General features: G+C 46.8%; 1 protein-coding gene across 1 annotated transcript; it reads right to left on the bottom strand.

Annotated features, from left to right (window-relative positions):
- Positions 1-509: 509 nt before the first annotated feature.
- LOC310711250 (taste receptor type 1 member 1-like) lies at positions 510-21,713 on the bottom strand. The gene is made up of 6 exons (XM_083512965.1): positions 21,277-21,713; positions 17,912-18,194; positions 14,824-15,603; positions 12,254-12,460; positions 10,887-11,007; positions 510-2,483 (listed from the first exon to the last, which is right to left on the bottom strand). The coding sequence occupies exons 1-6, from the start codon at positions 21,453-21,455 to the stop codon at positions 1,540-1,542; spliced, it is 2,514 nt and encodes an 837-aa protein (XP_083369091.1). The 5' UTR covers positions 21,456-21,713; the 3' UTR covers positions 510-1,539.
- Between the last annotated feature and the right edge of the window lie 524 nt (positions 21,714-22,237).

Raw genomic sequence — 22,237 nt, 5'->3', positions numbered from 1 at the left:
TCAATGGAGCAAGTAACTGACAAGGGATAGGTTGAACCCACAGCCTCCATTCCCCCTTTCTAGCAAACCTTTTGAAGCCTAAATTGCAGAATCACAGGTGCAAAATGGCATTTTGGCCTCCGTGCAAAACAATGTTTGCTTATCAAATTATCTGGTTTGCCTAGTCAAGCCATGCAAATGGAAGATAAATGTTGAGGGAAGTGATTAAATAAGAGCGATTCTGAGAGAGTACTGCAGGGAATACATAGATGGTTGAGACATTTTTCATGTTGACTACGCACAAATGACTTCTAGGCTTAATTTTCATATTCACTATTTATAGATGTTTAAGAGAAAGAAAGCAGCTTTGGATCAATGCAGTTAGTTGCGTGCCTGAAATCCAGAAGGGACGCCTCAATTGTTTGAGATGCCATCCAACATAAAAACAGAAACACACTTGTCCACAGCAGGGGTACGACTGCCCCCCCATGAAGGAAAACGATACAAAAACACAATTCTTTCACACACCCTAACTTGAACTTAAGGATTTTAATAGCATGCATAACACCTGAGTTGAATTGATGCTGAATCGAGTCTACTTTTGGCTAAGTGTTCCAAAGCATTGATTTATCCTATTTAACAAAATTTATATACCACTTGGTTGTTTAAAAAACCCTAGCAGCAAACCTGTAAATTATTTACAAAAACAGTCAAATGTCTTGCCCCAGGGGCACCTTACAGTGGGGATACCCCTTCATAGATCACCCCTACTGAACTTAAGGGTCAGTTTGAGAACACCAACAGAGAGTTTTGTAAAATAATTCTGCTGCCCTGGGTAGATGGTGCTGAAGTGTGAAGGAACAGCCCCCTTCCCAGATTCTCCTGCAGTTGGACTTTACTCCTCTTCACCCTCCTCCTTCCTACTGCGCCAGGAATGGGGACCTGCCCAATATTGTGTGAGCTCCCAGTTCCCATCAGCCCCAGCAGACCATGTGGCCAAGAGTCAGGGAGGATGAGGACGGCAAGCATAACTCCAGCTGCATCTAGAGGGGGTCCCCCTAAGGCTTCCCTATCCCTGCCCTAATTCTGGAAAGGGTGTCTTACTCGGGTCTTTGATCTTGCCTTCTGATGGTGGTGGAGGGAAGAGAAGCAGCTATCACTTTCTTACGTAGGATCCCTAATAAAGATTACACAGACAAGCGGCAGAGAGAGTTGCTTACGTGTGGACCAGTGCTCTTTGGCAGTAGCCAAGCAGCACCATCAACAATCCTGTTTTCATTGGACCTCTGCCCGAAAATCCATTGAAATTCTACACCGAATTCTCAGAAGCTTGAAATATACAAATGTAGCCTCGCTCTGTAGTTTCTGCTATTTGGCTCTCGGGCACACAGACGTTCTATGATTCTGAGCACCCAGCCTATGTTTACAACACAGGTGAAGTGTGCAGCCCGCTACCCCCGTCTCCAGGCTCCCGTTTCTTGTTGGAGCAGAAGTTTTCCCGTGGTCCTTCCGGGCTTTCTCCTGCGGGAGAAGCCTTTTCCCCACCCCAAGGAAGGCTTCTCACTGCTCGGCGTTTCTGACTGTGGCCGTGTAGGCTTGGATACAGGTCTGGAAATGGGCCACCGTGTTGAACTGCGGCTGGAAGAGGATCAGGTAGCATTTGGGCAGGAAGAAGGTGCAGAGGATGGCATAGACGCTGGTCTGCACCGTGAACATCTGCAAGGCAGGGATCCCCTTGCCCTTCCCTTCGGTGGTGATGTAGATGAGCATGAAGCTGCCCCAGCCCATGAGGAAGACCAGCATGCTGGTGGTGAGGAGCCTCGCCTCGCTGTAATTCTTGGGCAGGTTGCGGCCCCAGAAGGCGAAGGCGAAGCAAGCGCCGCCCAGCAGGGTGATGTAGCCCAGCACCCCTCCTAGCCCCATAAAGTGGCCCTCTGAGCATTGCAGGTAGACCTCCCTCTCGCTCACAAAATCCTCTTGCAACGTGGGCGGGGAGAAGCGGAGCCAGAGGAGGCAGATGAGGGCCTGCAGGCCGCAGCTGAGGCCTACTGAGACGTAGGTGCCTTTGTACTTGACCCAGCACTTGGCGGCTCCGGGGGTCAGCTTGCAGGCCATTTTGAAGATGAAGATGATCTGGAAGGAGCGGACCAGGAGGCAGGAGACGCAGGCGGTGAAGCTGATGGCGAACAAGGGCTGCCGGATCAGGCAAGTGACCTCGGTGGGCTTCCCGACGAACAGGCTGGTGGTGGTGCAGGAAGCCAGCAGCGAGGCCAGCATGACGAAAGCCAGCTTGCCCCCGGCCGCTTTGACCACTGGCGTTTGACGGTGGAGGGCAAAAACCAGCAAGCAGCCAAAGAGCAGGAAGAAGTCGACGATGGTCAGGATCACCAGGGCCAAGATGGTGGTGGTGGTGGTGTTGAGATACGTGATGAGCGGGGGGAAGCAGGTGCTGCTCTTCAGAGGGGACCACATCCCCGGGGGGCACAGGATGCAAGTGTCTCCACCTGAAGAGGACGAAAGGAGAAGCTCAGTCAGCTTAGAAATAGAAGAAAATGCCTTACACCAAGGCAGGCACTGACTTGTTGTTGTCTCTACATTGACTCTCCAGGACTTCCATGCAGGGTTCTCTCCCAGGCTAGGGATGCACCTTCGCCGCATCAAGCAGTTGGTTCCTTACGTTTCCCGCCCCGACCTGGCCACAGTGATCCATGTGGCGGTCACCTCCAGGCTTGACTACTGTAATTTGCTCTACGCGGGGCTGCCCTTGAAGCTGTCCCGGAAACTCTAGCAGGTGCAGAATGCTGCAACGAGGCTCCTCACGGGGTCCCTGCCATGGGTGCATATTCACCCAGTGCTTTTCCAGCTGTACGGGCTCCCGGTGGAGTACAGGGTCAGATTTAAGGTGCTGGTTTTGACCTTTAAAGCCCTTCACGGCCCAGGACCCTCGTACCTACGGGACCGCCTCTCCCGGTGTGCCCCACGGAGGACCTTAAGGCCCATAAATAGCAACACCCTAGAGGTCCCGGGCCCTAAGGAAGTTAGATTAGCCTCAACCAGAGCCAGGGCTTTTTCAACACTGGCTCCAGCCTGGTGGAACGCTCTGTCTCATGAGACCAGGGCCCTGCAGGATCTGATTTCTTTCCGCAGGGCCTGTAAGACAGAGTTATTCTGCCTGGCCTTTGGCTTGGAGTCAATTTGATTCCCTCCCCCTCGTTTCTTTTTTCCTTTCTCCTCCTGTGATGAGGCTGCATGTTAATGTTTTAATGTTGTCTTTTAATCTTGCTTTTAAGTTGAATGAATGAATGAATTTATTACGGTCATAGACCAGAAGAAAAGAAAAAAAACATAAAAGGCAGCAATAATTTACAAGGGAATAATGGTGTCAATTAAAAGTTGTAAAATTATACATAAAAACAATACACATATACACACACACCCACACACACACACATATACATACTCATATATGCACTACGGTATATGTATGGGCTTAAAAAAGGGGGGGGGCTTATCCAGGGGTCAGATCTTTTACTTTTTTACAGCTAATGCCCTCCGCTTGATCGCGGCCGCAGAAAACTTGGCCACTTTCAGTGTTACTTCTGGGTTTTTATCTCCTAGTAGGATTTTCAGCCGCTGAGATTCAGATCGACCTGGAAATTTCTGAACGATAGGGGAGATAAACAGTAACCTGATATCCCCGTAAAGGTCGCAGTGTAACAGCACATGTGAAGCCGTTTCCACCTCCTTCAGACCACATGGGCAAACTCGTTCAGCATAGGGTGTGCCCTCGTATCTGCCCTTTAGTAAGGCAGATGGCAATACATCAAATCTGGTAAGGGTAAACGCCCGCCTATATTTTGCGATTTGTAGGTCCAGCAAATATGGGGTTAGATTAAACCCTTTTCCATAATCTTGGATAGCTGGATATTTATCTATCTTGCTCATATGGTCCTGAAGCTCTACATCTCCTATTCGCTGGCTCACCATCATTTTAGCCTTTTCAAAGCCTGAGGCTATGAGTTCTTGTGAGGAAAGCCCCAGGCCCCTCAATTTTTCATAAAGCGACAATCTCCATTTAGACTGGAACGGGTCTAGTAGAGTCAATGGAGCCACTCCCACTGGGAAAAATATGAGTTTTAGCCAGAAGTGAATCTTCAGGATCCATATCCTGGCATTAATAGGGAGTTGGCCAACCTCCAGCCTAATGGCAGTGTTAGAGACACAGGTAGGTAACCCTAGTAGGGAACGATAAAATTTAGTTTGTACAGATTCCAGGGACTTGAGTTTTTGACAATTAAATATCTGGGTGCCATACGTCAATTGTGGAAGTATTTTTGCAACAAAGACCTGGGAGGCAGCAGGAACATATTGACCTCCTTTTCTGTAAAAGAATCTTATGATAGCTCTGGAAGATCTTTGCGCATTTACAATGGAATTCTTAATCTGATGGCACCAAGATCCCTTCTCATCAAAAATTATTCCAAGATATCTAAAAGATGTTACTTGCTCAATAGGTTGGTTATTAATTTTCCATTTATGTCGGAGTTTTCTCTTGGAGAACACCATAATTTTTGATTTAGTGTAATTTATTATTAGGTGTTCAGCTTCGCAATACTCTGTAAGAGCTCGTAAAAGTTTTCTTAGACCCACACAAGAGAAGGAAATAAGTGCCGCATCATCCGCGTACAAATGGACCGGGATTGGTGTATTATTTAGATTTGGGGAATGAGTACTTGCTTCCTCCATCTTTCCGACTAAGGAGTTTATATAGAAGTTAAAAAGAATAGGGGCAAGAACACAGCCTTGCTTGACACCATGGGAACTTTGGATTTCCTTTGATAGGTTCCCATAACGGTCGCATCTAACACGGATCCGAGTATTTTCATGTAGTCTACGGATAAGAAGCAAAAGACGTCTATCGATGTTTGTGACATTTAGTTTTTCCCAAAGTCTGTGCCGGGGTATCGAGTCGAAGGCTGATTTGAAATCTATAAAGGCTACATAGAGAGAGCCTCCTTTCTTTGAGGTGTATTTCTCCACTAGATGTTGCAATACCAATCCTTGGTCTAGAGTTGATCTATGTGCCCTGAAACCAGCCTGGGCTTCCTTTAGGATGTGCTCCTGTTCCAGCCAGTCCGCAAACTTTTCACGTAAGTGAGTTGCATAAAGTTTGCTGATGATGCTTAAGAGACTGATTGGTCTGTAATTGGCTGGATCAAGTTTACAGCCTTTCTTGAATATGGGAACGATGATTGCCAATCCCCAGTCCTCTGGTATTATTGCTGTTTGATCTATGCTGGTGAAAGGACTGGGGCCCACCAGTCAATATTGGCTTTGAGAAGTTCAGGAGAGATGTTATCTGCTCCCGGGGCTTTTCTGTGTTTGAGTGCCTGAATAAGCCTCCTAATCTCCGCGACCGACACCGGAGGCCACTCATCACCTGCCGCACACTGTATTAGTGGCTGTGTCAAAGGCAGAGCTGAATATGAAGATTGGAAAAATGCCTCCCAAGTCCCTGCAGGTATAGTATACTCCACTTCTGAGGAAGAAGGTCGCACTCCATTTGCTACCAGTCTCCAGAAGGTGGCCGAATCTCTCTCTCTGGATGCATCTATTAGGCATTTCCATTCTCTTTTCTGTGCCAGGAGATTTTTGTTTTTGATCAAAATTTTATAATTCCGTTTATCTTCAAACCAGCCCGTGGGGAGTTGGGGTAAATTGGCAGATCTATAATTCTTGTATTTTTTCAGTAAGTTTAGCTTCATATCCTGACATTCTTGATCAAACCAGGGTTTGGAGTTTTTATATACTGAGGATTGCCTACTTGGCCTGTTCCTTTTTTCCTTCAGGGAATCTTGAAGGAGTAAAATTAACTCCTGAAATAAATTTATCTTTAATTCATGGCTTGAGGAAGTTATAAGGTTTTCTCTCTTAATGAGGAATTCCTTTGAGCATAGCCTACTTGAAATTTCCTTATGCAGTTCATCTGTCCATCTAATGCGCGAATATCTGAGCTCCAAAGCTGTAGGGCTCGAATGCTCGATTTTTTCAGCGCAGGATAAATCCTTTCCCGCAGCTACGAGTGCACTTAATGGCAGATGATCGCTGTCTAAGCGCTCCTCCACTTTGCATTCCAGAGCTTTGTTTTGAAGATCATACGACACGATTATATAATCAATTGTGGAGGCGCCATTGTTAGATATAAATGTGAATTCTCCGACCTTCTCCCCCTCTGTACGGCCATTTAATATAACCAGGTCCAACTTATTGACCAAGTGTAGTAGGCATAAGCCGGCATAATTGCAGCCTTTATCCTTTGAGATTCTAGCTGGTATTGGGTGGGTTTCCTCTATAATGGGGACTGTTTCGTGAAAATGGGCACACAAAGCCTCATCAGATTGTCCAGTTCTGGCATTTAGGTCGCCTGCCACCACTACAGAGGCATCAGGAAATTGATTTAGTAGTTTGTCAAGATACTGTTCTAACTGAGCCCAAGTATTTCTTATCAATCTTTTCTCTCTTTGTGGGGGTAGGTATACATTAATCAGCAGCCAGCTGTGGGTTCTCCACTGTACTTGCACAGCTGTGGCCAGATGGTCTAGTGGGTCTAGTTTTTTAAATGTGGCCCTTAGCCTTGTTGAGATTAAAGTAACTAACCCACCTTTAACTCGCCCCCCTCTAGTACTTAAAAGACCTGGGAGGGAGAACGCAGAGAAACCATTTAACTCCACTTCACTTGTGCTCCAGGTCTCCTGGAGAAACGCAATGTCATGTCTCTGGATATATTTAGCAAAAGATTGGTCAGAAACCCTCTTTTGCCAACCTGCAATATTCCAAGTTAGCAAGGCAAGGTTGCACGTTGTCTTGCCAAAAATTGATCTTAGTCAATTTGCCTTTGAAAGATTTTTTGGGCCTATCTTTTTATCTGTTGGTTGGATTTCATTCATTTTGGCAATGTCCATAGATGTATTATCGCCCAGGTACTCAATGGAATCAGTTGAAGGGTGCAGCGTGCTAACGTTAGTGATCAGTACTCCTTTTTTTGGCGAATCTACCATGAGGTGTTCTATTTGACTGATACCAAGTTCATCCTCATCCAGGTATCTCATGCTGGTCCAAGAGCGCGTTGTGGTTGTCATAGGGATGGTTTCCTTCTTAGATGGTAGATTGTTGCTGTCCCTTACGCACTGTGTTAGATCTGTTGTTGTCAGGTTTATCTCTGCAGCTGCAGAGGTATTATAAGGGTAGTCTTTCGTGGTTGCCATAGGGATGGTTTCCTTCTTAGATGGTAGATTGTTGCTGTCCCTTACGCACTGTGTTAGATCTGTTGTTAACAGGTTTATCTCCGCAATTGTAGAGGTATTATAAAAGTAATCTTTCATGAGGTCTGTCTTAGCTTTTTCAGAGAGGTTCTCTTTCTTCAATTGGTCCGTTGCCGGTTCTTTCTCTCTTACTTTTTCCTGAGCATTCATCTCTGTTAACTTATTTCTAAGAGTCTCCAATCTTCTCAAGATCTCAGATTGGGCAAAGAAAGGCAACAATCCAAACTGGTTTATTAATGCCTTTTCTTCTGGATAGAAGTTATCCATCCCCTCATTAGGCAATCTCATCTCCTGTCTTAGTTTCAAGGGCCCTTGCTCAGTATGTTCCAGTTTGTCTTTTGAGTGTCCTCTCTCCTCCTTTGGTTTACAAGTAAATCTTATCTCAGCTGTCGTAAACTCATCAGGGAACAATTTCAAACATGTGCTGTTTTCGAAAAATCTTGTTACCGTTATCCTTTTCTTTGACAGCAGATGTCTTGATCTATATATATATTTAGCCAAGTTTTGATCTTTGAAGGAGGCAATCACTCGCAGAGAATATCCATTGTAGAATATGAAATCTACTGAGGTAATGTCATTTAATTTTATTTTCCCTGGCAGCATATCATCTAAAATATTCACAAAATGCACCGAGCGTTCTTCCTGTGTAAGGAAGCCCTTTGGCTTCGGGTAGTTAAGAAAAGCTAACTTCCTATCTGCCAACATCAGTTTCCATCCTTTATCCTGGGGCAAGTCTTGCCCTGCTACTGGCTCATCTTGAAATTCGCCATAATCAATAGTATGGGGTGAGTCTTCTTTAATATTTATGGATCCTTGGGGTTTCAGCATAGAGCACCCGGGTAGTGATTCCGTTTCCTCACTTGTTTTGCTAGGCAGCAATGATGTTTCTTTCAAAGACTTCAGCTGGATCTTTTTTCCTGGATCCACACTGTTGTTCTCTCTGCTGCCATGTGTAGCAGGTTTGTTAGAGTTTGTTTTTGATTTTGTTGGAATCAGCTTATATAGTCTTTTCCAGCATACTTTGCATGCACGTCGGTTTGTAACAGATTTCCTTGCAGTTTTTATGTTCTTACTTTTCTTTTTAGTTTCAGCTTTCTTCTTATGGGATCTCTTACTAATGCCTCGCTTCTTTTGATTTACTTCGATAGGAAATTCAGTTTTAGGGACAGATACATACAGCCCTATGTCCTTTCCTTGGTGTAAATGATTTTCCGCTGCTGATCCTTGTGTGCACTTGCTGGTTGCTGGTTGCTTTGTATATTCTGGCTCTTGAGGGGTGGTTTGTGGATCAACACCATGAAGTTCTGAGCCTTTAGCTTGGAGGGGATAATTTTCCACTAATGTCAGGAGCAGCCCATTTGTTATTGTTAAGTATTTTTTCATAGCTGCCAGATCCAGATTTATAGAGAGCAGCCAGTCCTGAGGATAGCAGTCATTGTTTTCCGTCTGGGAGCCCATAGATGAAGTCTGGGGTTTCTGGGAGTTTCGGGTTTCTTCCTGTAACTCTGAAGATAATATCTCAGCCAAGACTATTTCATGGGCCAGGCTCATTGTATTTCTATTTTGGTTGTTATTCTCTGTGTCCTGTATTCCTCTAGAGAAGGTTGAGTGATCTTGAGCAGCAGAGGGAAAAAGAAGAGCCTCATCCTGCTTCAACTCAGCCATCTCAGCCATCTTTTGCTCATTTCCATTTCCATTTCCATTCTCGTTGTCCCTTGTGTGTAAAAAGTATTGCGTGATTTTACTCTGTTTCTCATAACACTCCTGGAACAATGGACTTGTCACTATCCCCAGGTCCCTACGTTTCTTTCTAGTAAGTACCATTTGTAAATCTTTGTCCACCCAGCTATGGGCTAAGGTCCAAAATGAGGCAAGATTTGGGATAGCTGTTTGTGATTTGTAATTTGATAGCTTATAGTTCAGAGCGTAACACGGAGTTGGCAATAAATCAGCTGTCACCCGTTTTCCTTATTGTCGGTCAGACTTGAGGGGCGCGGCATCGCGGGGAGCAAAACCCTCCGGACATCAAGATAACAAGGTAACAAGGTAGCAAAGGAGCTCTTTTTTTTCGAAGCAGCAAGCTAAAAGGACTATTAAACTACTTAAAAACTCTGGAGGAGTTAAAATATATTATAAAGGGAGTTTCAAAGGTTGGCTCGGTGTCGAGCCTGTTTAAAAAGCAGATTTAGAACTTGCCTCAGATAACCTCCAGAACTCTGCAGCTAGTTCGGCGGCCATCTTCTGTAATTGTGAGGGCGATCTGGCTGCGACATCTGTCACCCCATTGATCGCCAGGGTTGCTTTTAAGTTGTATTCATTCAACTTGTTTTTATTATTGGTTGTTAGCCACCCTGAGCCCGGCCTTGGCTGGGGAGGGCGGGTTATAAATAAAAATTATTATTATTATTATTATTATTGGAAAGATATGTTGACAAGCTGGAATATGTGCAGAAGAGGGCAACTCAAATGATCAAGCATCTAGAAGCCAAGCCTTATGAGGAATGGTTGAAGGAGCTGGGTGTTGTTTAGCCTAGAAAAGAGGAGACTGAGCGGAGATACGGTGGTCATTCTCAAATATCCAAAGGGCTGTCACATGGAAGAGAGAGCAAGCCTGTTTTCTCCTGCTCTGGAAGGTAGGACTCGAACCAATGACTTCAAGTTACAAGAAATGAGAGTCTGACTAATCATCAGGAAAAACTTTTGACAGTAAGAGCTGTTCAACCGTGGAACTGTCTCCCATGGGAGGTTGTGGACACTCCTTCCTTTGAGGTTTTTAAGCAGAGGTTGGATGGCCATTTGCTTTAGCTGAGATTCCTGCATTGCAGGGGGTTGGACTAGATGACCCTTGGGGTCCCTTCCAGCTCTAAAGTTCTGCTTTTCAGCCCTGCCTTCCCATTGTGGACAGTGAAAAAGTCTTTGGCCAAGCCTCAGTCTCTGTGCAAAGTCTAGCAGAAGAAGAAGAAGAAGAAGAAGAAGAAGAAGAAGAAGAAGAAATAATTAATTAATTTTTTTTTTTAATCCCACATTTCCCCCAGATGGTGTCTTATAGCTGGTGAGCTTCCTGGGGCTTTGCAGAGCCCCCCACACTGTGCAAAGTTCGGCATGGGCCTTTGCAAAGGTCGTGGAGTCACAGATAGAGACAATCGCTGGAGCCTGTGTTGCCATCCACAAAGAGCCCTTTGCCTGAGTCTCTGCTTGGGGGAGAGGGGAAAGGGGCAGAGGGTAAAGCTGTGTTGTGACGCAGAACAAAAACAAACCCTCCAGAGGACCCTCTGTCAGCCCATGAAGGGACAGAGGCAAAAGTGAACAGCAGCGGCCCTTTGTGCTCCTGTTCTGGACTGTTGTTCATTCGGCAGAATTGGCACCATCACGAAAGACTTTGTGAATGGGGATTTGAACCCACCACCTTATCTGACACTCATAACTCCTACACCTTGGGACTCTTTCCTGCCTTCCGCCTCTGCCTACTTGGCACGGATGACCTCTGAGTCAAGGGAAGGAGCTAGAACTTGTCTAGCGCATAGCGGAGGCCAGTCTTCAGATTCACAAATGAGGCTCCCTGAGCCATGCGGTGTTTGCACTCACCTGTTTCGTTTTGATAGGTCCCTTCCAGGCAATCGTCACAGCGACATAAACACTCCTCCAGCAATTGCTTGCTTCGGATTTGACCCACTTCACACACTGCTATGCAATATGATTTGGGGACCTAGAACAGGAGAGTTCGGTTAAGTGGAGGCATTTGAGTTGTTGGCGACTGGTGGAAGTCAGTCGGTAGTTCACTGCACCCATCCAATGTGGTATCCATCATCAAAAGGGGTCATTAAAAAGGAATAACAAATCAGTCCCCCAATATCACAAGGCTTTTATGGAAATCTATGTTGAGAAAAATGTAGGATATTATATCAGAAAAATGTAGTGTACTGTTAAAACAGAAGGGGGTCAAACCATCACAAGGGGTGTTGAAATTTTGGGAGGTTGGATAGTTACAATGGAATGGTCTCAGTGGTGGGGTACATGTGTTTATTCTTATTTATTTATGATTATTACTTTGTCTAAATAAATGAATGGGGAAAAAATGTAGGATATTGTAAAGCTGGAAAAGGTGTGCAAGAGAGCAAGCTAAATTATCCAGGAGCTGCAGCAACGCCTTGGATAGGCAGCATGTGGATGTCAAGGAAGCAGCAAGATGAAGCTTCTCAGAAAGATCTCTTTGGTCACTGTGAGAAACGGAATGCCATAGCAGAAGGAGCCATTAGGGTCAGATCCAGATGGCTGCTCTTAGGTTCTTTTATGTCCAAGTAAGCCCCAAGCTGTTCCCCAATCTGATGCCCTCCAGATGCTTGGAGTACAGCTCCTATCTTTTGTAAGATCTAGCTACTGACTCACAGCTGCATGAATGAAAGGGTTAACCCGAGCTCAGGTTGTCAGTGGAGAAGGAGCTTAGCAGGCTCCCTGCAGCCTTTTGTTTCCTCCCCACCCCTTCTCTCTCTTTCCCCCTCTGTCCTTCCTGAAATAAGCAACTGGGTTCCCTGCAAGTGAGCTGACTCTCTCCAAAATGGAGATTTTAAAGCCTGCGTCTTTGTTAACCTAAAGATTGCATGATTCTTTTCATATGGAAACCAAGTTCTTTGGGGAGTCATTTGGAACCTTTTCTTTCTTATTTTTACTGCCAGTGGATAGAGACTTGTTTCTTGTAACTTCTGGAATCTCTGTGAGTAAAAGCTTCACTTATTTGGAAAGCTAAGTCCCTGTGATTTATTCTAGCCTGAGCATTTATGTGGGGAACATTTGTTTAAAGGTGGGCAGATGTAAATTGGAGCATTTGCCACTGTGCTTAGCTCTGCTATGGAGAGTAAGAATCTCTTCCAGACTTCTCTCTCCCAACATCTATCATCCCCATCCAGCATCGCCCGTGTTTTCCTTCTTTCTGGGTGTTTCACCTGGTGTCTTACCTGATACCCTGGTGCTGGCCAATTGATTTCAGACTTGTTGATATTCAGGGCTTGGGAACTGTAGCTGCCGATCATCTTGAAAGCAGCCGTGCCATTTTCCCAGCTCCAGGTGACGACACTGTAGCCCAGGAACAGATCTCCCTCTTGGCCAAATGTGATGGTGTTGCCTTGCAGAGGAAAGTTCACCTTGTACAATGCTTCATAAAACTGAAATGAGAAGAGAATTGAATTTTGGGGGTGCAGGGGGAGGGGTTTACTGTGCTTGTTGAAGGATGTGTGGGTAGCACAGCTAAACATTGGCCTGAGAGATGATGATCCCTGTTGTTTGCTTTATTTCAGCTGGAGGCAGGAGACAATGTCAGCCTTCTCCAGAGATTCACACTGAGCAGGATTTTCTAGAAAAATTATGTCAAGCATTCTCGGCATATTTAGTTAGAATTTAAATGCCAAGTTTCTTTAAATTACAATGCTACCTCGGGTTACAGACGCTTCAGGTTACAGGCGCTTCAGGTTACAGTCTCCGCCAACCCAGAAATACTACCTCAGGTTAAGAACTTTGCTTCAGGATGAGAACAGAAATCGTGCAGCGGCGGTGCAGCGGGAGGCCCCATTAGCTAAAGTGGTGCTTCAGGTTAAGAACAGTTTCAGGTTAAGAACGGACCTCCAGAACAAATAAAGTTCTTAACCCGAGGTACCACTGCACAACGATTTGCTGTTAAAATGCACGGTTCATGGCATTTATTTTTTATTTATTTAAATTAGTTAAAATTAATGAAAAGGTTAAAAGTGCCCTTTTGAGATTATCTCTCTCCCGCTCCCCCATGGAAATTCCTTTTTTTAAAAAAAATTATAAGCTCTGCTACAAAAACTGCACCCACTCCTCCCCCGGGTGATGGGAGAGATCTGCTTCAAGTTTCTTCCCTTTCCTCCCACAACCTCAGGGCACCTGATCCTAAAGGCAGCTACTGCCTTTGACATCTGAATGCCACCTGCTTGCCTTGGGTCTCTGAACCAAGTGAGCTGGGGAAACTGCTCTGGCTGCAGCCATTACTGCGGAGGCACTAGCTGACACCTATCGGATGCTATTAAGTCACACCACCAATAACAACAACAAATTTTATTTACAGTGAGGGGGGAAAGTATTTGATCCCCTGCTAAATTTGCCCGTTTAACTCGACCTGAAGGTTTGAGTAGCTACACATCAGCCTCAAAATCTTACTGACTTGGAGAGGATCTGCAAAGAGGAGTGGGACAAAATATCTCCTGGGATGTGCGCAAGCCTGGTGGCCACCTACGAGAAACGTCTGACCTCTGTAATTGCCAACAAGGGTTTTGCCACCAAGTACTAAGTCGCCTTTTGCAAAAGGGATCAAATACTTATTCCACTCGTTATAATGCACATCATTCTCTGACTTTTGTCTTCTGGGTTTCTGGGGGGTTTTCCTGTTGTTATTCTGTCTCTCACAGCTACAATAAACCTACCATTAAAATTATGGACTGGTCATTTCTTCGTCAGAGGGCAAACAGGCAAATTTAGCAGGGGATCAAATACTTTTCGCCCCTCACTGTATATCCCGTCCTCCCCGGCCAGAGTTGGGCTCGGGGCGGCTAACACCAATAAAATTTCAGTAAAAACATAATAAGAAAAAGAAAAAAACAATTAATAAAAAGAATACATCTAGACATGTTGCACATGGACATAGGAGGGAGGCGAGTGGCAAATGCGCTTTAGTCCCTTGGTTCCTCAAGCAGACTTCCTCCAGGCATTGAGGGTAGAGGACAGGCGCTTCCTAGCCTGCCTTTGAACAAAGGGAGATATGGAGCAGCCTGATCCCAAATATACCAGATGTTTGGGAAGGAGCAAAGGAGCTGAAAGGAAAAACCCCAGGGAGAGGATGCTATTTATCAAAACAGCAGCAGCAGTGGTGGCCTGCTCCCCTGAACGTAGCGCTTACCTCCATGGGAGCATATTCACCCAGTGCTTTTCAAGCTGCACTGGCTCCCGGTGGAGTACAGGGTCAGATTTAAGGTGCTGCTTTTGACCTTTAAAGCCCTTCACGGCCCAGGACCCTCGTACCTACGGGACCGCCTCTCCCAGTATGCCCCACGGAGAGCCTCAAGGTCCATAAATAGCAACACCCTAGTGGTCCCAGGCCCTAAGGAAGTTAGATTAGCTTCAACCAGAGCCAGGGCCTTTTCAACACTGGCTCCGACCTGGTGGAACGCTCTGCCTCATGAGACCAGGGCCCTGCAGGATCTGATTTCTTTCCGCAGGGCCTGTAAGACAGAGTTGTTCCACCTGGCCTTTGGCTTGGAGCCAATTTGATTCCCTCCCTCTCTTTCTTTTTTCTTTTCCTTCTCCTCCTGCGATGAGGCTACATTTTAATATTTTAATGTTTCAATATTTTAATGTTGTATTTTAATGTTGTCATTCAACTTGTTTTTATTATTCAACTTGTTTTTATTATTGCTCTGAGCCCTGCCTTGGCTGGGGAGGGCGGGGTATAAATAAAAATTATTATTATTATTATTATTATTATTATTATTATTATTATTATTATTATTATTACCTGCCGTGGCTTGAACTCCTTGCTTGCTGGACATCCTTCCAGGCTGCACCCCAGGTGGTTGTGGAGGGCCTCGGCCAGGATATAGACAGAAGCGTATGAATAGAAAGACCACTGCCAAACGGAACTGTTCAAAATGTTGGCTAAAGCGTCTGGGGAGAGCAGTTGGTTCACATCGCAGGACTGGGAGCAAGCCTCCACCATCGGGGCCTCAGAGAGCAAAGGGCCATCCGTCTTGTTTGACGGGGAGTGCTGTAGCGTTTTCCCAACAAAGTGTACAAATTGAGGCAGTTTGACTGGCTTGATGGTGAGTCCAAGCACGGTGCCTGTTTGCTCGATGTTTGGTATGGAAGCAATGGTGTCGGCTAAGATCCAGGACTCGGGTGCGATCCAGACTTTGCTTTTGATCTTCAGTTTGATGACAGCATGGAAGAACTTCCTGGTAATGACCACATTGGAAAGGACAATGACGATGTTGGTTCTGGCTTTCTCTATGTTCTCAATCACCCTCTGCAGCCGGCTTTCCAAGATGCGGAGATCGGCCGTCATCAGCCCCTGGTAGGAAATGCAGATGCCCTTGGCTGCTGCCTTGGCAATCAAAGACTGAACTGTTTTCTCGCTGGCTTTGGTGCCACTGTCCACAGCGGAGACGTACTCCCAGCCAAAGGCCGAGATCAAGGAGATGAGCCCCGAGACCTGGTGGTCATTGCTAGGGATCGTACGGAAAAGCAGCGGAAAGAGCTTCTTGTCAGCAAAGATCTCTTTCTTGATACTGTACGTGACCTGGACAGGAGACAGGCACGTTTTTAAAAGCAGGAGGGCGATATGGAATGGTGTGAGCACAGCTCAGAGAGTGCCTAGAGCAGTGTGTGTTCTTACCAGGTGCAGATGGAGAAAGTGGGAGAGTTCTCATTTATCACGTCCATTAGTCACCTAATACGCATGACCAAGTTTAAAAACATTTACAACTACAGCCCCAAGGTGAAAGACTTCTGGGAGAAGATTTATAACGAATTGAAAAAAAATGTTGAAATATACATTTATTAAGAAACCAGAGGCCTTTCTTCTTGGAATAACAGGTTTGGAATTGCCCAAAAAAGATGTTAAATGATTTTTGTACGCCACAACTGCAGCAATAATTTTGTTAGCGAAGAATCGGAAAACACAAGAAATACCAACAGTGGAAGATTGGCAGATGAAGATGATGGACTTTTTGGAGCTGGATGACCTGACTGGAAGAGTCCGCGACCAGAAGGAGAGGAGTATCAGGAAGAATGGATTAAATTTAAAGACTATTTAGCTAAATATGTTAAGATAACTTAATTGGAAAAGCTTGCAAATAAATAGATAGGCTTAGGATTCAAATATGTAAAAATAAGTTTTAAGATGTTTAAAGTTAAATTAGAAAGAATGAAAGATGTTAAGTGACCAAGTTAATTTTTTGAAAAAATAAATTTTGGAAAACTGTTATAATGAAATTCAACCAAGGGGATTTGAGTCACTTAATAATGTTACCAAGATTTAAACAGGATGCATGTATATCTGTTTGTCTGTTTTGAAATTTTGAAAATCAGTATTTTTTTGAAAAAATAGAAATAAAAACATTAACAACTACAACATGAGCAACCTCTGGCCATTAAACAACGTATTAACAACATACGCCTAGTTCTATGTGGTTGACAGTGCCTGGCAGCAGGGAATGTTTCCTAGCCCTGCCTGGAGATGCCAGATGCAAGGGGGTTGTCAGGCTTCAAGGAATCTGTTTCCCCTCCCTCATGGCAGTCTGCCAGTAAGGGAAAGACAAGAAGCTCTTACCAATATCTTTTAGTCAATATTCACAGAGAGAGACATTGACAGCAGTGGAGCAAGCCGATTGGGCGCCTGGGGTGGCGCATGCGCCCTGCGTCCAGGGGCAGGACCAGCCGGGGCAGGACCGCTCCGGGCGCCCAAGCCACTGTGTCACTCCTAGGAAAGATGCGTGGCTCAGGCATGCTGCAGGCCCCCCTCAGTGGTGAAACCTGGGGCGACCCGCCCCCACCGCCCCCCTTCCTCCGCCCCTAGACATAGAAATGCAGTCTCTCTTGGATAATGGCGTTGCTCTGAGTAAACCCCTCCATCTCTCCTATTATATGTCATCCCTACATTGGCTGATCTGTGTTTTCTGCCTCTGAGCTTTCTGTTTTACTTTCAATGCCCACTGGGTCCTAGGAGGGGTGTGTGTGGAATACTTTCTCAAGACATTGAGTCTGTCAACTGTCTCTCCCCTGGTGTTGCTTCTTTTCCCTGTTCCTCTCCCAATATTTCCCAGCTTCTCCCTTCTGCAGCCTCTGAACTGTGATCTTCTGCAAACCACTGTTCTAAATCTATACTGTCTCTCCCTCTTCTCTGGGAAGTGCAGGAGGAGGGGAGGGCAGTCTCCACCATTCCTCCTCAGTCCAGTCCCTGACAGGGGTTGAACCTGGGACCTTCTGCATGCAAGTGCTATGGTAGTGGGGCTGTGCCCACTGAGCCATGGCCCTGAACGGCGGGCGCTGCCAACTCTCCCAAGCTGCCTACATCGCTGGGTGAGGCAGCTGCAGGCTCCTCTCAGCCTCCTGCTGTGTTTGCTATTGTCTGTCATTTGGACATTTTACATGTAGTGCCCAAGTTGCTTAGGGCTTTGTGAATGAATTAACACAAGAGCTTTGAACCTGTCCCAGCAGCACGCTGGCAACCAGTATAGCCCTGGGACATCCTCTCCTGGGAGCAACCTGCCTGCCGCATTCTGTGGAAGTCAGAGCTTCCAGACCAGTTCCACTTTACACATTCACCCAACTGGTGAGGGCCTAACAAGGATTTGGCTGACTTAACTGCTGCCTTTGGGGTCTTCCTTCCCTCTCCCAACATGGTTGCTTGGTGCCTGAGAATCCCTTGAGGTTCATTCCACAGCTTTTCTGGCACATATATGCAAATATGGCTGACACCACAACGAACCAGTCCATTTGTAGGCCCACCAGCTCAGCAGAGTGGAGACGGCTACAGGGTCAAATGTTGAAACCGTTTCTCGAAAAGGCCACTGAGACTAATGCATAGCATCAATTTAGCAGCTCACCTGCGGAAGGCCGTAGAAGGTGAAGACTCTCGCTGTCAGCTGCGTCATTTCGGGCGTGTCGGGACCTACCACACCGATGACTCTCTGGGAACAGCCTCCTTGGTGCGAGTGGCACCACTGGTGTGGGGAGAGCTGGAAGGCGGCTTGCAGGTAAAGGCTGTCTTGGCAGGTGTCCCATATGTGGTATCCCAAGGTGATGTTGGGGAGCAAAGTGGAAGAATTGTTGATTTCCTCAACAGCCAGCCTCATGGCTTGAAAATGAACATAGCCCCAAGGGTTTAGACTGAGGAAATAAATGTAGGGTTCAATTAAGCCTGTAGAAATGGTACCTCAACACGCACACACCCCACCAGAGAAGAATGGCAGATCAAGTTGATGGATTATGCCAAAAGGGCTAAAATGACTGGAAGAATCAGAAATCAGGAAGACCAAAATTTTAATAAGGAATGGGGGGGGGGGGATTTATAATTTATCTTAAAAACCATTGCAAGCAGTTAAAATCATTAGTAGGATTGGAATAACACTTGTAGTTTAGCGGTGAATTTTGGAAACAATGGAGAGGTAAAAGATTTGGATTATTATAAAAGATGCAGGAGGAAATGATTAACAAAAGGACCCACAAAGGGGAGGAGGGAAGTTCTGGAGATTCTTTGGAATCTTGTTTCAATGCTGTATGTTGGATATGTGACTAAAATTTTAATCTGAAAAACCAAATAAATTTATACACAAAAGTAGTTGTTGTTATTGTTATTATTATTATTATTATTATTATTATTATTATTATTATTATTATTATTATTATTAATTTTATTTATATACCGCCCCTTATGCAAAGATCCCAGGGCAGTGTACAACATTAAGGACATAGTTTACAGAGCATAATGATAAAAAACATAATATGGAGCATAATTAAATAATCATAATAACAGTCCCACCCCCCAGCCCAACACACACGTTTAACAGGCCGTAGATTATTTAACGGCCGATGGAATGTTTTCACCTGGCAAGCTGTCTGGAGAGAGCATTCCACAGATGGGGAGCCACCACAGAAAAGGCCATTCTCATGTTGCCACCCTCCAAGCCCTCTCATGGAGTGAGGATATACAGAAGGGCCTCAGATGACAAGTGCACAGTCCAGCTGGGTTCATATGAGGAGAGGTGGTCCTTCGAGGTGTGGAGGTCCCAAGGCGTGCAAAGGTTTGTAGGTCAAAACTAGTTATAAACAGACTCCAAGTTTACTTGCCATCAGGCAGCGAAGGAGGGTGGCTGGAGAAGAGGTCTCCTAAAATGGTAGGGGTGGGTTTCTCGGGGAGAGGCATGCCCAGGGCAGCTAGAGAGGGATGGAGGGCCAATTGTGGCCCATAATCTCGAGGCTGCACCCCCCGATTCCTGGCCTCCCAGCTCTGTGACGGTCCAAGGAAAAAAAGTGTGCACAACTGCTAGAGAAAGATGCTGTGTGTTGCACCCCAGTCCAGTGGCGTAGCGTGGGTTGTCAGCACCCGGGGCAAGGCAAGTAATTTGCGCCCCCTAACCCGTGGATTTTAGCACTTGAGTGCGAGCGCCCCCCCCCCCAGATGTTGCGCCTGGTGCGGCCGGGCCCCCTGCACCCCCCACGCTACGCCACTGGGAACAGCTAAGGGAGCTGGGCATGTTTAGCCTGGAGAAGAGGAGGTTAAGGGGTGATATGATAGCCATGTTCAAATATATAAAAGGATGTCATATAGAGGAGGGAGAAAGGTTGTTTTCTGCTGCTCCAGAGAAGCAGACACGGAGCAATGGATCCAAACTACAAGAAAGAAGATTCCACCTAAACATTAGGAAGAACTTCCTGACAGTAAGAGCTGTTCGACAGTGGAATTTGCTGCCTAGGAGTGTGGTGGAGTCTCCTTCTTTGGAGGTCTTTAAGCAGAGGCTTGACAACCATATGTCAGGAGTGCTCTGATGGTGTTTCCTGCTTGGCAGGGGGTTGGACTCGATGGCCCTTGCGGTCTATTCCAACTCTATGATTCTATGATTCTATGAGGCTGTGTCAGATAGGGTGGAAATTTCATCCTTTCTGTCCCTCACATGGGAAACCGAAAAACACCCTCTCAGAATTAACTAGGGACCAGGATTACCAAAGCCCCATTCTCCCTGCAACCGCTTGGGTATCTGGTGGGCACCCAGTGAAATTATTTCCAACCACAAAGTCCAATACAAAGTATTTTTGTGGTAGGGAAGGAGTTTCAGCTTTGCCTTGTGGGCTGTTCCTCCAAGCTGTCTTTGCGGTGCGTAACAGCCTGGAAGAGAATCAGCGAGAGGATCTTTAGAATTCAGTGCAAATTGAATTTCACCGGAATAGCTCGGAGGTGCTGGCAGCCCGCTTCCCTCCCCCCCACCCCGCTTTTTCGTTTTCTAAACAAGTGATCGGACTCTTCCCCTCCCCTCAGCCCCATGAAACAAGTCCCCAGCGCGAAAAGAAATAATAATTTAAAAAAAAAGAAGATAACAAGGACGGGTTGTTTTCCAGAGCGAGGTGGAAGCCGCCCATCGCAAGGGCAGAATCTCTGCGGTGCGTAATTACGCGCGGCTTGGAGAGCTCTTTTCCCCCCATTACCCGGGCCCTAGCGGTGCCCGCGGCAAGGTGAGGTTCTCCCTCTCCGGCAGGCGCCTCTGCGCGCCTTCACCCCATTCTCCAGCCCCGCCACATCTGGGAACATCATTAAGGAGTCGCCTCTGCAGCTCAGGAAGTTTTCACACTTCACATTTCATTAAACGCAGGTCTTGTCGGATTCCTTGGGAAAGGGAGAAGCGGGAGAGAAAGGGGAGAGGTGCTGGGCGCGGGTCGGGGGAGAGCGCCTGATTTGCAGCTGTTGGGCTTTCAAAGCCAAATAAAACGGCCAGTCTGCGGAGCGCAGCCGCAGCGGCGGTGGGGGGCGCGCGCGCGCTAGGGCGCAAGGCTGGCGGTGGCGGCGGGGAGCCCGGCGGAGGAAGGAACTTGTCCCTTCCCTCTGGACTCGCGCCCCCCGCAGATGTTGCGCCCGGTGCGGCCGGCACCCCTGGCACCCCCCACGCTACGCCACTGCCCCAGTCCTATCTGAGAGATTCCTGCTCTGAGCAGAGAAGGCTGGGCTAAGTGGGCCCCTTTTGGTCTGACCCAGCCAGAAGCCAGGCCCCCTTTCGTGTTCCTCAGCACCCTTTGCAGCCTCCTCATTGCTGGCCCCACAACCAGGTGCCCATGAACGGTCACCCACCAGCTGGCCAAAGACAGAGGAAGAGTCAAAGGGGTGAAGCATGCTGAGGAAACAGCCCTGATTTCTGCTTCAGGGATGGGAGAAGAAAGAGCCCCCCCACAACACAACACAAAAAAACCCCAGCCCTCTCACCTCTCGCAGGAAGGCAGCTGAAGTGGGCGGGTCCTGTTCCGCTCAGTGCTATTGCTATGGACTGGGTAGAGGCCACCGATGATGAAGTCCCCTGGCAGGTTAAAGAGGGCCTGGCAAGAGCTGTTGGCAGCAGCCATGTGCCCCACCAGGAAGGCGGCCAGGACAAGCCCCGCAGGCATGATGGAGAGAAAAAGCAGCTCGCTGCCTCTCCCTCCTCGGGGCAGGCCGGTAGCATGGGGCGGGCAGGGGCTTGGAGGAGGCTCACACGTTTCCGCCGACGGCTGGCTTTGCCACTGCTACCTGCCCCTCTCTGCATGTCACCCACGGGGGCCTCTTCTCCTGCTCTTCGGAGGAGGAGGCCCATTTGCTTGCTTAGAAAGTGTTTTACATGCAGCTGAGACTGCTTTGCTTAATGGTGCCAGCTGGGAGTGGGAGTGGAGAGGCGGGGCGGGAGGCCGAATCAACCCAACCTCTCGGAGGGAGAGGGGCAGGCAGGCATGTTGGTAATATCCAAGGCAACACGATTACAACAATGCAAAATAATAATAATAATAATAATAATAATAATAATAATTTATATATACCCCACCCATCTGGCTGAGTTTCCCCAGCCACTCTGGGCGGTTCCCAATTGAGTGTTAAAAACATACAGCATTAAATATTAAAAACTTCCCTAAACAGGGCTGCCTTCTGAGGTCTTTTAAAGATAGGATAGCTGCTTATTTCCTTCACATCTGAAGGGATGGTATTCCACAGGGTGGGTGCCACTACCGAGAAGGCCCTCTGTCTGGTTCCCTGTAACCTCACTTCTCGCAATGAGGGAACCTCCAGAAGACCCTTGGCGCTGGATCTCAGTGTCCGGGCTGAACGATGGGGGTGGAGATGCTCCTTCAGGTATACAGGACCGAGGCCATTTAGGGCTTTAAAGGTCAGCACCAACACTTTGAATTGTGCTTGGAAA

This window comes from Podarcis liolepis, assembly GCF_965112155.1.
Source record: "Podarcis liolepis genome assembly, chromosome: 7".
In the NCBI taxonomy this organism is placed as follows: domain Eukaryota; kingdom Metazoa; phylum Chordata; class Lepidosauria; order Squamata; family Lacertidae; genus Podarcis; species Podarcis liolepis.
The sequence above is the reverse complement of the archived record's forward strand: the minus strand, read 5'-3'. Positions and strand labels throughout refer to the sequence as shown.

What these genes read in the sequence shown, in the direction of transcription:
- LOC310711250 (XM_083512965.1), bottom strand. Translation starts at nt 21,455, where the DNA reads ATGCCTGCGGGGCTTGTCCTGGCCGCCTTCCTGGTGGGGCACATGGCT. An exon ending in CAGCTGCCTTCCTGCGAGAG is followed by an intron (nt 18,195 to 21,276) that starts GTGAGAGGGCTG and finishes TTATTTCCTCAG; the next exon opens with TCTAAACCCTTGGGGCTATG. An exon ending in AGGAGTTCAAGCCACGGCAG is followed by an intron (nt 12,461 to 14,823) that starts GTAATAATAATA and finishes TTCTCATTTCAG; the next exon opens with TTTTATGAAGCATTGTACAA.